The 14,486-nt window shown below is 52.5% G+C and overlaps 1 protein-coding gene across 4 annotated transcripts in view; it reads right to left on the bottom strand.

Annotated features, from left to right (window-relative positions):
* Nucleotides 1–311: 311 nt before the first annotated feature.
* Tgfbi (transforming growth factor, beta induced) overlaps nt 312–14,486 on the bottom strand; it is a 29,898-nt gene continuing 15,723 nt past the window's right edge. For 2 of the 4 annotated variants that reach the window (XM_087589657.1, NM_053802.1), the window contains 14 exon segments: nt 13,822–13,982; nt 13,219–13,383; nt 12,765–12,911; nt 10,888–11,029; nt 9,243–9,455; nt 8,377–8,514; nt 7,674–7,819; nt 6,910–7,046; nt 6,108–6,238; nt 3,813–3,937; nt 2,903–3,005; nt 2,388–2,467; nt 1,655–1,679; nt 312–967 (listed from right to left, as the gene is read on the bottom strand). In XM_087589657.1, coding sequence (XP_087445783.1) covers nt 921–967; nt 1,655–1,679; nt 2,388–2,467; nt 2,903–3,005; nt 3,813–3,937; nt 6,108–6,238; nt 6,910–7,046; nt 7,674–7,819; nt 8,377–8,514; nt 9,243–9,455; nt 10,888–11,029; nt 12,765–12,911; nt 13,219–13,383; nt 13,822–13,982 — 1,760 coding nt within the window. In that variant the 3' untranslated portion in view covers nt 312–920. 4 annotated transcript variants of the gene reach the window in all.

The raw sequence follows: 14,486 nt of genomic DNA on the forward strand, positions 1-14,486 counted from the left end.
GCTGTAAAGGTCAATCCAAGATGACATCTCATTCTTGGAAGAAGGAGCTTCAGGGTAATAAGAGGGCACAGTGTTGGGTGATGTGAAAATGGAGGACTCGGGACTAGGTGAAACCATGTCCAACCAAGGGCTTAAGTTCACACCGTCATAAGCTGTGTGGGCATCCAGGGGCCATTTGCTGGAACTATTTCAATAACCACCCTCGGGGGTCCTTGATGAATGGATCTTGGGAAGATTTGGGGGATGGCGCAGTTTGCAGGTGGGCACTGAGGAGCGGAACCCATCCCTGGTATGCAGCTAGCACACAGGTGTTCGTTTCTTTGGTTTTATTATTACAAATGCGCCGTGGCTCCATCACACTCAGGGGAATCTGAATTCTACATGTTCGCCACACCCTTTCCTTTCTACCTGGGCAGGGCCACGTAGAAGCATTCAAACCACGTGTGGTCACAAGACATAATTGACAGAAACAGTTCAACTCATAGCTTATAGTGATGCCATTTCTCCAGCGGTACAAGAGCTTTACAGGATGGTGCCAGGGCTTTCCTGGACGATGGACTGCTTGGTTCACATTTGTAAGCTCCGAGGCTGGAGCTCCCTTTTCCCAGGGCCTTGGCACCGTTGTTGAATTCCATGCTTTGGAAAGGTCCTTTCTGGTAGTCAGCGCCAAGATACGACCGCCAGATCTGTGTGTTCAGTGGTTGAACAACCGTGTTTGGAGGGATCGAAAGCTAAAACTGACCTCTCTCCCCTTAACATCCCAACCCATCCAAGGCTCAGATCTCAATGTGGTGCAGCCCATGTATGTTGAAGTGTGATATTTGGTTTCCGAAACATTCAATGGTCTCTTTGGCAAACTGAGAGAAACTGGCAGGAAGCTGCTTGCAGGGCACTCCTCTGTGGTCCTTCTTGCTAATGCTTCATCCTCTCCGCTTCATCCTCTCTAGTAACCGCTGATAGACAGGGGCTGACAAAAAAAAAGGAGACACAGGAAAGCCAGTGAGGCACAGGTGTCCCGTTGTGTGTCTGGGGCTCTTATTTAAGTCTTTTTGTCTCAGTACCAGGGAAACGAACCCAGAACGGTGGGCCAAGATGACAGCCACATCCCCTTTCCACTTCTTATTTATGAGACAAGGTCTCACAAAATTGATCAGACAGCTTTGAACCCATTCTGAAGCCTATCTAGGCCTTTGACTTGTAATCCTCCTGCCTCAGACCACCGAGGAGTTCCGATCGGGTACCATCAGGCCCAGCTTCCGAATCCCGTGGGCAGAAGCCACATGGCCTTCCTCTGCCCTGCTCCCCTGTTCATGCAGGGGATTTGGGGTTTGTAGAATTTCTCATCTTACAGCCTGGAGTGTTATCCTCAGTGTGGGTGCCTGCCAAGCCCCGTGCAGTCTTCCCAGGCTCCCTGAGCCCACAGTCACACCGGCCCCGAGAGGCTGTCCTGACTCTACTATTACCATGCTACCGAGAGGGAAACTAGATTTTCCATGTCTGACCCCAGTTTACCCTGCTACTCTGACCTGGAGGCCAGGCTTGTTTTACTGTGCGCCATGTTTTGATCTGCACACAGAAAGATTGCGGGCATGGGTCTGCTGGGGACAGGTGGGGACACACTAGCCCAGATGGGACTGTAAAGTCAGACACTTACCAAGTCGCATAGAACTCTGGGCACTCTAAGGAACAAATAAACACAAGAACAAGTCAGGATTTCCTTCGCTTTTGTTTTTTTTCCCCTTTGCTACGCCTGCCTAAGGCGTCAGGTTTCTTAGTACCTCTTGTCACAGAACCTGCATATGGAGGGGCTTTACACTGCACTGGCCTCACTCAAAACAAAGGCTGAGGTAGAGAAGGGGAAAACTTGAACCCACAGGCTCCAAAGAACCCCCTCAGGTAGTAGCCCGTGACTGTACAAGCCTCCTCTCAAACGGGCACTGATGTAGAAGGTATACATCCCTGGGGGACCCTAAGCTAAGTGTCTCCACTGAGACCAGAGCTTAGAGCTGGAGTGTCAGCTGTCAGCTGAAGCGTCTCCCAAGATACGAGTTCAGCCCTTCTGGAGGAGATCTCTGTTCAAAAGCAGACTGCCCATGTGAGGGCTCCAGCTTCCGGGATCAGGGCTCTACCCTGAAACCTCTTCTCTAGAGACCAAAGCTTTAGTAAGTTCTAACGGGCTTCGCCTGACCCAACTCCACACACGCCGAAGTAACCACACACTGCAGAAGATAGGTTAGCCTTGGAAACAGAAGACGAATTCGGAGGCCCGACAGCCAGGTGGCTAACGCATGGACTCAGGGTGGGCTGCCCCCATTGGCGAGGTAGATCCCAGGGCTGCCTTCCTCAGCTGTGGCTCACTGGTGGGGGGGGCGGGGGGGCACACATACCCTGGAATAGGCTGACGCCTTCTTGAAGATTTCAAGGGCAGAGTCTGCCAACTCGTCTCCCCGTTCTTGTGGCCGGTTGGCTAGAGAGAAAAGAGAAAACTCACGGTCTGTCGCCAGCATCCTGATGGACACGCAGCCATGCACTGCCTGCCACCGGTGTCCCCATGCACCCACATAACATCTGGGCCTTTTCTGCCACCAACATCCACACAAATATTCATACTGGGTAATGTCAGAGTTGGGGTAAGACGGTAGGCAACTCAGTAAGAAATAGGCCTTGGGGTTGGGGTTTTAGCTCAGTGGTAGAGCGCTTGCCTAGCGAGCGCAAGGCCCTGGGTTCGGTCACCAGCTCCGAAAAAAAAGAAAAGAAAAAAAAAAAAGAAAGAAAGAACTAGGCCTCAAATTCTGTAGCCTATCATCCTAAAACATAGTTCTCCTGATTCACTTTTCAGTCAGAGACCCAGGAGCCACACTCATGGGCACCATTCAGTTAGGACCGCATAGTAGGGCCTTACCTGGCGGTTGCAGAACAGTGTTGATGGCATACACCACACCGTTTGTGGCCATGATGTCGGTTTCGGCAACAGGTTCCTTATTGACACTCACCACATTGTTTTTCTGAGAGAAGAGACAACTGTGGTTAAACGCAGAGCCCACTGGGCAGAGTGGGCATCCGCTGACCATGCACCCATCCAGTGGAGGGCTTCTCTGGCGAGCAGCTACCATTGCCCTCCTCAGACTTCCCCTGCCTTACCTAGGCGTGGCACAACAGTGCACTGAGCAGGATTCTTACCCTCACAATGGGGAGCAAGGAGGGAGAATGTCTCTTAGCAGAAATAAGAGCTGAGGTGCAAGAGAAGCTTCAAGGAAAGCTTGAAGGTGGGAAGGAGCCCTCAGGGTGCAAGAGAGACCATAAAACCCCTTGAAGCTATATAGGGAAGGAGCCCTCAGGATGAATGCTTTCTTGAACAGCCAGTGTGCCTATGACAGACAGTATCTTAACACCTGAGAAACAGTCCTTAAGTTAAACAGGCCCCTCCTAGTCGCCCCCTACCCCCATGTGTCTTCCCATGCTCCCCTTCGAACTGGTGAGCAGGGGACAGCAAAGCTCCACAGAAAGGAACAGAGAACCAGTCAGCTCCTACCCACACGGGGCCCTGCTGAGCCAGTCTGGCTCTTTCCAGATTGGAACCCTCTGAACACAGCTCTAAGGCTGAGCGGCTCCCAGTGAGAGATGCTCCCAGAGCAGCGTCAGAATGAGAAGATCTCTCAAGATGCGGCCCAAGCAACAGCTAGGTGGGTGCCTGGCTTTGGGACTGGAGCTGGGGTGGGGTGGGGGTGTAGATAGGGGACTGCTCTCTGGAGATACTTGGAGGAACTACTCCCCACTTTCTAAAGGGTTCCTACACAGTCCACGCCACTCACCGAGCTGACTTCCAGTTTGTCCCCTTGGAGAGACTTCAGCCGCACCAGAGCCCCAATGCCTCCGCTAACCAGGATCTCATCCCCAATGTGGTACTTCAGGATGTTGGTAAGTTCCTTGGCATTTGCTGTAAGATTGTGGAAGGAGAGGACACCGGTTAAGCACAAGGACTGTGACTCGTGAGGGTATATGGAAGATCAATCCGTGCTCTTAACCTCTGAGCGCCCCCCCTCTGGCCCCCGCGAGGTTTCTCCAGAACAGGGTGACTCCCTGAACAAGCAGAAGCGCTCACTGAGTACCTACTGTGTGTACAGCCAAGGACCTATCATCTGCTTAACGGTGAACCGATGACCAAGGCTGTAGCCAGCGGGGGCGGCTGGGTTAAGCAGGGCTCCGTGATAGCTAAGAAGGGGTTAATCCATACTCCTCTCTGCATATGAGTCATGTTTCCCTGAGCTAAATATTTGCCTGGAGAGCCAGGGACCTTTCCAGCATCAGCATCTGGGACCCTTCATCATTTGACATGGGCTCCTGCCGACTATAACACAGTAGTGAAATATTTACACATTATGCCCTCAAGTGCATTTTCGGCTGAAGATAGCAATTCCCCTGAGGGAGAACTTGAAAGATTGAACAGCTGTGCTCCGGAGGAGCCTCTGAGCCGATGATGAGGTCAGGGCTGAGTGGCTGAGGCCATTCCCTGCACGGCGCCCTTCCTCCACACACCTTCCTGCGTGCACATCGCAACATTCTTTCCAGTCCACATCCATGTCTCTGCCAACTCGGGCAGGCATCTGAGAGAGTCAAGAGGCGGTCCTTAAACCTGCCAGCCACCCCCTGGTGTCTGATCCTCCCCAGCCAAAATCTTACTTCCCCAGGGCTTAAGCGGCTGTTCCCAGGACCATGAAACTTGGAGGAAAACGTTGAAGCATTTTAAAGAGTTCATCTGGTTATCGACACATCTACAGAGAGCTAAGGGACAGAGCCTCTGATGATAAGGAACTCTCTGGCATCTGCACCCAAGCTGGTAAGCGATCTCCTCCCACAGAAATATAGCCCAGAGCAAGGTGCAAAGAGAAGTCAACCCCCTTGATCCAGGGTCTCCAGTCCAGGTCTTCAACACCAGGGTCCTCCTTCCTCCTTTGGGTGCCATTTTCTCTACCCATGGGGACTTGGGGGGCTGTTTGGGGAACTTTCTCCACACCCCTCCTCTGCTCTCACACAACGGAAAATGATGGAATCTGAGTAGGCACAAGCCACCTGGGGAATATTCTATTCTTACAGGGTTGAGGGAGGAAGGGAAGTTTATGTTCAGCGTGAACTTCTCCCCTCTTCCCAGGAACCTGCGTCAGCACCGCAGACCCAGGCATTTGCTTGGCCGTAAAGCAAATTAAACAGGACACAAATTTAGCTCCTTGCTGTCTGCAACCTGAGCCTTCTATTCTGCTGGAAAGGATGCATAACCCGTGTTTGCTCCGAGGCTGGCTACACAGCTGCCTCCTGGCTCCTCTCTTCCTCCCCTAGCTCAGCTTTCTAGGAGGGGCCGCATGCATCAGGGCTAAAGCCCATCCCTGCCCCCCATTTCACTGTCATCGCCACTGTGAATGGAGCGTGGGTGTCTTGTCCTGAGTGCCACACTCTGTTTGCATCACAGTGAGCCGGGGAAGCTTGCCAATCTCTTTTTTTCTTTTAAAGGGGGAAACTGAGGCACAGCAGCTCAACCAGAGCTCACTCACTTTCTTAGCCACTGCCCTCAGCTAAGTTCCCCAGGAAGAGTTTTTTTTTTTTAATCTATTTAATGCAAGTAACGGTTTCATTACCACAGATCTCCAATAAAAAGCACACCTCAGGGACCTGACTGATTATCATTGGCCTAATTTCCTTTTGCCTGGCACTGTGTCCAAGGAAGCAAAATGGTATCATCTGTGCCCTCTTATAACTGGGTGAAAGTCAACTGGCCCAAGGAAGGAAGGAAGGAAGGGAGGGAGGGAGGGAGGGAGGGAGGGAGGAAGGAAGGTTGGTTGTGATACTCAGGGTCCCCTTTGCCATGGACTTACTATGACTGTAAATGGCTCTGACTGTTTTCCGTCCTTTGAACAAAGTATACCTGGTTCCTGCCCTCACTCTGCCCCATTTTCCACCATGGTCACCATTTACTGTCCCATTAACCCTGCCCACATGTCTACAGGACGACCTCAACACCAAGTCCCTCTGTGAGCTGTCCCTTGTCTCTTGCCACGGCCCGGAGACACTGCTCTGTCAGAACAGTGCGGATATCTGCTTAACCTGCTCTTTACCCAAGAGTTTGTTCAGCTCTTCTGGAGGCATGGCTTGGAACGCTTCGTTCGTGGGAGCGAAAACAGTGTAGACCCCTTCCCGGTTGAGGGTCTCCATCAGGCCTGCAGACTGGATGGCGGCCACCAGCATGCTGTGGACAAACACAGAGAGAATGACAGCTCGCTCCCCGGGCCCTCTCCACGCAGAAGGAAGGTCCGTTGTCATCTCTTCACTGGGCATTAACGTCCCATGCAGGATACATGGCCAGAGGGGAGGAAGGGTGAAAACAGGTGAGAATTGGCATGGCCCACCGGGAGACTGGTGGAGTCAGTGTCTGCTGAGTGTGTGATCCTGGGAGGCAGAGATCCAGTCTCCCAGTCTGTAGGAAGGTGGCTCGAGTCGGTGCTAGGGAAATGCTTGACAGCACTCATTGAAGAACTAGCACATTGGAAGCACTGGATGCAGAGGTCTCAGGGTAAGAAAGAGAAGTGACCTGGTGGCTTCAGTTGATGCAGAAAGAGATGTGATGGGTTCTTAAAGCCCCTTAGCTCTAAGTCCCCTGGGGACTTTCCGGTGTGAGCGATATCCTTGTGTTTTAGCAATTAAGATGTTCCCTCCCCCTTCCTATGGGTATAAGGATTGTATTGTTAGCAAGAGCCCTGCTTCCCAACGTAAGGGTCCTCCTCCTCTCCATACCCCAACCATGGATGGTCGCACCAGTATGTCACTAGCATTAGGTCATCCTCTGGGAAGTAGGGTAAAAGAGCTGAGGCCCAGCATGACCACTTGGCAGAAGCTTGACCCCGGGATGAGACTGGTTACCTAAAACGGTTGTCCCCCTTCAGGACATCCATAACAGTCCCCATAGGGGGTGTCAGCATCCGGTCCATGGTGAACAGGGTCCCATACCGTCCCTTCTTGTCATGGGCGGCAATGCAGCTGTTTTCAATGCAGAGGCTCTACACAAAAGAAGGGCACAGGAAAGGAGATGGTTATCATCTCAGGAAGGGCCCAGACTTGTTTGGAGCCAATAGGGACAATATCACACACAGAGGTTTCCTCAGGGAAGGATGGGCAGAGAGGCTGTGATAAAAATCGCACAGGGATTCCACGTCAAGGTCAGTCTCACGAGAGGTCCATTGACGGAGATCAAATAGACAGACTGGAGGCAGTGGGCTGGTTGATTTAACCAGTGATCAGTTCATGGCTGGTTGGTTTTATCAGCCAAAGGACATCTTTAGCCAAATGGTCCTGTTTAGTCCCAGACCAAGAACAACACCATGTTGGCTATCCTATTTGCTATGGGAAGGTCTTGGACCCAGGAGAGCTGAGCTTCACAGGGACAAGCCTAGAAAGACTCCATGTTTCTCTCCCCGTTCCCCCCACCTCTTCCTGCTGAGACCCAGACAGTCTCCCTGCTCAGCAGCTGAGTTAGGGTTGAGCCTCAGTCTCCAACCTGCAAGAGAGGAAGTGTCACCCAACATCCTCCAGAAATCACTTCCCCTTTATGGAAAGCCAGTTCTTATGTAAGCCCCTGGCTCTCACACGCGCCAGAGGAGGGGTGTGAATCAGGACCCAGAACTTACATTTCGATAAACAAAAACTCGAAGCTTTTTGCCACCCAGTGTGTCCAGTGTCTGTCCGGAGTACAAATATTTGGAGGCCAACTGCCCTTTGACCATGTGGTTCAGAAGCAAAGTCTTCATTTGGCCGTCAATGCGGGGGACACCATCTGCAAGCAAAGGGGCAGACAGACCCAGAGAGACGGGCTCCTGAGATAAGGCGTGTGATGAGAGACACACGTGCGTGGGAGAGAGCCCATCCCGCCTTGGTTTGGAAATGGGGACAGAAAGTAAGGGTGGCTGTCAGAAAACCCTTAACAGTCAGAATCTGCTAGAGAAAAAAAAAAAAATAGTTGCAGCTAACTACCGAGGATGTTTGTCATTTTGTCCTCAGAGGGAGGAGAGAGTCTTTCTCGCTGTCCCCATGACAGCACCTCAGCTGACCCCTGCCCATATACACTAGTGTTAACTCAGCAAACAAAAAAACCAAGGCCTGCTCCACTCTCCTGGCAGAGGCGAAGTATCGAGCTCTGGGGAAAGATCCCCCAATACATTCTTGGCTGTTTCAGATAAACAACGGGTAGTCCAAAGTTTCGGATAGAATCACATCTGCTCTGGACTATGGCAGGCGGAAGGTTCCAAGGCTGTTGTAAATCAGGGCAGGGCTGTAGGGTTGGGGCAGCCATCCCAGAGGCAACAGAACAGCGGGGCGCTTTCCCCGTGTTACCTTTGAACACAGAATTCAGAGGGGCCAGGAAGGTCAACTGTTCTTTTCCAGAGAGATGCGTGCTGAGGCCAGCTTGTCTGAGGAGGTCAATGGCTGTGGAGACGTCAGATTCCGAAGCGAGCTCGAGCAATGTCTTGGCTACAGGAAGAAGAAATGGTGTTCAAAAGGTAAACGGGTGGTACGTATATGTCGCAGTCCAGAGCGGGATGGATATCTACACGGAACTTCATCTCGGTAGTCAGCAGCCTTCTAACCACAAAGGAGCCAAGCATGCTCTGTTATCAGAAAACCTAAGCTGCAGGGAGGTAGATGACAGCCACCCGGCAGTTGGCAGCACTGTCCCCAGGCCCCAGGGTGGCTTGGCCAGGACCTGTTTGACTCAGGGGAGGAGCCGGCATGGCCTGCATGTCTGCTCCTGAAGATACTCCCACAGGAGGAGATTGTTCTCTTTCCTGGGAGATTCCTACTCTCGGGCTGAACAGGAACCAAAGTCCATCCTGTCACCTTCCCTGGGTCAGTGGCCCCGGGTGCTTGAAGGAAAGCAAATGCCGTGACGTCAGCAATGGCCCTTGGTGCCCAACCACAGCATGCAAGACCAGAAAGGGCTCTAAGGTGGTGTCTCCCTTAGGTTCCTTAGGTTCCTTAAAATCTTCCCAGTTACCTCAAGACACAGTGTCTAGACCCTGGAAGTGTAAGACTTCATATTTCTCACAGCCTTTGGGTTCACAGAAGGTACAGAGCTGTGTGTCGCACCACACCAAGAGCAGGAAGTGGCTCAAAAGATTGCTGAATACCCCTAGCCCGTCACCAGGGTTCCAGAAGGGAGAGGAAGCTGGGCAGGACAGAGGCCCCCTGGGCCTACCTACCTGAATCTGGGATGAGCAGCTCATCAATGAAGTGGATGACACCGTTGGTGGCCAGGATGTCTTTGTTGGAGATGACAGCCTTCCCGTTAATAGTGAGCATGTCTCCACTGCAGCCCACCTCCAGTGTGGTGCCCCCCAGGGTCTCCATGGCCATTCCAGCCACAATGGCCTCAGCACACATGGCTGTCTTCAGGATATGATTGTTTAGCAGGTCTATGGATACAGAAGAGGATACAGGTCTAGAGCCTGCTGTGGTCTGATGCAGGGGCCAGCTCCCAGCCTGCCCAGGGCTGAGGATTTTGCTGGGGTACCACAGGGCCCACATCCCCATTTCTTGTCTACCACCAGCTAAAACCACTGGGACTCTATGGTCAGACTCCCCAAGTTTGAATCCCATGGCTGCTGACCAGCTATGGGATCCTGGGCCAGCCACTTAGCCTCATCCACCTGAAATGCAAACCTCTCCTCAACAGAGCAACCCAAGCCATTAGCTCACGAGCACTGGGCTTCAGGTGGATTCTCCCAATGGGCCAGGGAGAATGGGAAGGTTCCAGTAGGCCCGTTACGGGTCTTTAAAGTCTTAGGCCTTTATAAGACATTGAGCGAGGCAGGAAATAATATAAACTACCCCAAGGATAGCCATGCAATGACAAGTTTGCTCACAGCAGGGGCCTACCCTCTGCTGCCATAGCTGCAGACTTGAAGAGAGAAGGTTGGGGTGTCCATCAACAGATTCAGGTGTCTTGTTGGATCTGTCTTAGAGTGTGAGTGAAGGTTGCCCACTCCTCTGTCTGGGTGCTACTTTGGAGGTGTGTACAAGGGCACTCAGAAGCTGAAGCCTCCCCACCCACACCCTAGGGGGCTCTCACACACCCATGACCTCTGTCAGAGGAAGCAGCAAGGTCCAGTCAAGGACATGCCCCACCCCCACCCTGAGCTCACAGGTTCCCAGACTGCAGCTCTCCGACATGGACAAGGTCCTTTGTCCCAGCTTCACCACCTCATTGGGTGTGGGAACCAAAACTGCCCTGTCACAGTTAGGAGGAAGCTCTGAGGCTGACAGAGACCTTGGGATGCTGGAAAGGCTCTAAAAGCCAATACTGACCCAACTCGGCCAGTAGAGGATGGACAGACTGTGGGAACAAGTGTGGTGGTACACTTCAGGCTAGCCTAGGTATAGTGAGCCCCGTCTTAAAACAAGACAGCCTGGTTAAGCCCCCTCCTCATCTACCTTCCATGCTTAACTTGGGAGATGATAGACGGAACCAGCAATAGAAGTCAACTGACACTTCATTTCTATTATTTTTGGTTACCCATGAGGCCTCTGGCCAGACATAGGAAGATATAAAAGGTCGCCATAACAATTCCTCTTGAGGGATACCATTGACACCTGATTCTTTCAAGCTCTTTAAGCTTCATATGTCCACCCGACCATTTTGGCTACTCCGGTTTTGTTTCCTTAATTTGACCAGGGTCAGCTTGGCGACTCATAGCATGGGTTCTGCTTGGCTCCTACAGAGACATGGTCATCAGGAGTAACATAGACCAGGCTTGTAGCAGACATCCTGAAACTTGTGGCATTAGCGTAGGGCAGTGCTCACGAGGGGCTGCTCCAAGGAGGCAGCAAGGAGCTGAGGGTGCTCACCTCTCAGGGCCTCGGGGTCACCCAGGATCCGGTTCAAGGTCTCAGCAGGAATCTTCTCAAAGGCCTCGTTGGTTGGGGCCAAGAGTGTGAACTGGCCGTCACCCTCCAGCACGGTATTGAGTCCTGATGCAGCCACGGCGGCCTGTGTAGGGAAGGGAGGATAAACCTTCCTGAGCTCACTGGGCAAGGTGTGCACACTCTGACTGCACCTCCCCTCGGGTAGTGAGACACTTAGAAGAATCCCAAGTAAGAGAGAAGCCTGACCATGGACGCCATGGGCCCTGGTCTGTGTTCCCGCCGATCTGGCCACCTTTCAAGTGGGGATGACATCACTCCTACCCTAGCTCTGGGCCCTACCCCTGGAGCTCCCTTTGCCTCTCCTCCTCTTTCTTTTCTTCTCAGACTCCTATTCCTTCAAACCCTGACCAAAATGCCGCTCCTCTTGGCACAGGTCCCCAGATGAAAGACCCTGACTGTCATGTCTCCTAGCTGTATTCCCAGTTAGCCATGATTCCTCACGAATGATTATGCAGTGCAGAGATCACATGCCTCAGGGCTGCACAGCGTCTACAGCAATATCCTAACAGGCCAGGGTGCTTCTCACTGCTCCCCAGTAGAGTGGTTCCTCCTGGTTAGTAAGGCCTGCAGAATATCCCAGTCCACAGGCTCCCTCCATACTTCCCCACAGCCTCAGAGCCTCTGCAGTGGGGCAGAGTAGTGTGGGCTCTCCCATCAGGCCTCTCTACCCAAAGCATCTTTTCCAAAGAAGTCTCCCCTGCCCATCCCTCCTGGGCTACACTGCCCGTCCCTCCTGAGTTACACTACCCACCATTATTTTTCTCACTCCCCCAAGCTCACGTTGCTGTCCTGTCTTGCTCAAGTCTCATCTGTCTCCCTGGAAAGAATGGCAGCCACTTTGTTCACTTTGACCCCTGGCACCTAGACTTGGGGAGTGATGGGGTTTAAGAAGCATGTGCTGGAAGGGGGGTGGGGAAATGGGTACCGGGGAGGGGCCGAAGCAGAATAAGAAAGAGGAAATTTTTCTCCTATCACTTTCCAATAAGACTTTGTGCTGAAAATGATAGTTTGTACTGTCAGCTTTGGGGGAACATTCCCTTGCAGACCCAGAGAAAGGGAGGGAAAAGTACCTAAAAAGCCAGATTCCCTGGGGTCCCCTGAGCTAGCTAAGGGCGCTCCCCAAATGCCAAGGCCCCTCTGTGCCCATGCTGGAGTGTTTGTCTCTGTGTTGGAGATCTCCAGGGCGGGGCTGCTCACTCCCACTTGTGTACTTTGTGGTTAGGAAGTCCTCCTTGAATCAGACAAAATCCTGACAGGGCAGCCTGTGCCCACTTCCTCCTGTGTGGCCGGTGCCAACAGGAACCACTTGCCTTTCGAGTTGTTGGACATACGCCTTTGGCCTGAGGACAGTCAGGATCCAGCTTCAGAGTCAGAGCCTACACTCCTGAGTCTACACAGGCAGCTTCTCTGCCAGGTCTATGTTCCAAGGAAACATGGGTAGGGGACCCAGGCGAGGACCTGTGGTCTTAGAAGCCCCACGCTGGCTGACAAACCGTTTGTTACAATGTTCTGTGTGGGAGGCCCTCACAGTGCTGGACTTCGTAGTTCAGCCCCACGGCTCAGAGGACTCTGTCTCTACTGTAACACTGCTAGATTATCCAGAAGAGCCACGGAAAGGAAAGCTTTATAACAGGGGCCTTTCTCAGGGTCTGTGCAGCCTGGTGCTCTTAGTGCCTTCTCCGTGTAACTACACTTGGGACATCCTCATGTCCTCCTGCAGAAGACACCTTGTCAGGGCACCTTCGAGGGGGGAGGCCATGTGTCCCCAGCCTGGGCCTCTGTTTAAAACCGTCCCTTACCCGAAGTGTCTCAAAGGTGTCCTCAATCTCGATGATCTGCTGGATGTTGTTGGTAACGGTGGAAATGACCTTATCAATGAGATGCACCACGCCGTTGGTCGCATGGTGGTCAGCTTTCAGCAGCCGGGCACAGTTAACAGTTACAATCTGTCAGAGAAGAAGCAAGGTCGTATCGTAGTGAACACCCAGGAGTCCAGGGCTTGCCTACAGTTTTTCTTTTCTTTTCTTTTCTTTTCTTTTTTTTTTTTTTTTTTTTTTTTTGGTTCTTTTTTTCGGAGACCGAACCCAGGGTCTTGTACTTCCTAGGCAAGCGCTCTACCACTGAGCTAAATCCCCAACCGCCTACAGTTTTTCAAATCACAAGACAGAACCCTAGCAAGCAACACCCCTGATGGGCCAGAGTTGGGCTCACAACAGACAGAGGACAGTTCTGGGTAACGGGGGATGCCCCTACCCCATTGGGATAGTGATGGATCTGGATGTTGGAGTTCTGGTACATGGAGGTGAGAGCCATGCCGTGCTTAAGCTCGTCTGTCAGGACCCGTCTGTCCACCATGTGGTAGCGGAGGGCGTTGAGCAGTTCAATGTTGACATTGCTCACCAGGGAGTCCAGCACTTCCTAGAAAGAAAGGACATGGTGGTTAAGAGACAGCTACCCGGGGTTGGGGATTTAGCTCAGTGGTAGAGCGTTTGCCTAGCAAGCACAAGGTCCTGGGTTCGGTCCCCAGCTCCGAAAAAAAGAAAAAAAAAAAAAAAAAAAAAAAAAAAAAGAGGCAGCTACCCTGTGCTCAAGGGAGAGACCCTGGCTCAAAGTGGACCTAGATCCCCCTTCTCTCCTTTAGTGAGCATCTGTGGGAGGCTGGAGGTACCTGGAGAAGCTTGCTTTTGCTTTCCCTGGTGAGGGGAGCATGTTAAGGGTAAGAATGTATAAAATGGCAGAAGGTTACTTCAGAATCCCACTGTGTGCCCAGGCCTGTGGAGACGGGGGGGGGGGGGTGATCACGAGTGGTGTGGGGGGCAGTTCCCAGCAATCCCCTGGGCAGAAGGCTCCTCTCACCGCAGGCAAGGAGGACCAGGCCTCGTTGCTAGGGGCAAAGATGGTGAAGCTGCCGGGTCCCTCCATCTCAGGCCTCAGCTTTTCTGTGCGATCTGTGTACAGCTGTGTGGTGGTCGATCCCACAATTCCCAAGGTCTCGTACAGATTGGAGAGCGGAAGAGCTGCAGAGGCAGAGGACAGAGGGACAGGCGTGAATCCACCACAGACACACGCCCGCCCTCAATTCTTAGTCAGGAATGACAGAGGGCACAACTGCAGAGAAGTGGGGCGGGGTGGAAACCCAGGCATCTGTTGACAGACATGCTCAAAGCTCAACCGCTTCTTGGAACTGCAGGAGCCAAACGCCTCCCCGCTGAGCAGCCTGATGGGTGATCTCTAACCGTCTGGTTGCTTTAAGCACGGCAGAGGAGAGCGGTTTGCTCCTGTGCATTGAGATAAAGTGGGCAGAAACAGGTGGGAGACTGCAAACCCCAACAGCTTTGCTAGAGCAAAAGAGCTGTGAGCCTTCCAGGTCTTTGTGTATTTTCCAGGATCTGACCTCTTAGACGGCAACCTGAAGGGCTTTCTAAGCCAAACTCCCTATGTAGCCCCAGGCTGGCTTTCGATTCCTGGTGATCCTCCTGACTCAGCTTCCTGAGAGCTGGGATAACGGACGTGTGCCACCA

Source organism: Rattus norvegicus, chromosome 17 (genome assembly GCF_021556685.1).
Source record: "Rattus norvegicus strain SHRSP/BbbUtx chromosome 17, alternate assembly SHRSP_T2T, whole genome shotgun sequence".
NCBI classification, from domain to species: domain Eukaryota; kingdom Metazoa; phylum Chordata; class Mammalia; order Rodentia; family Muridae; genus Rattus; species Rattus norvegicus.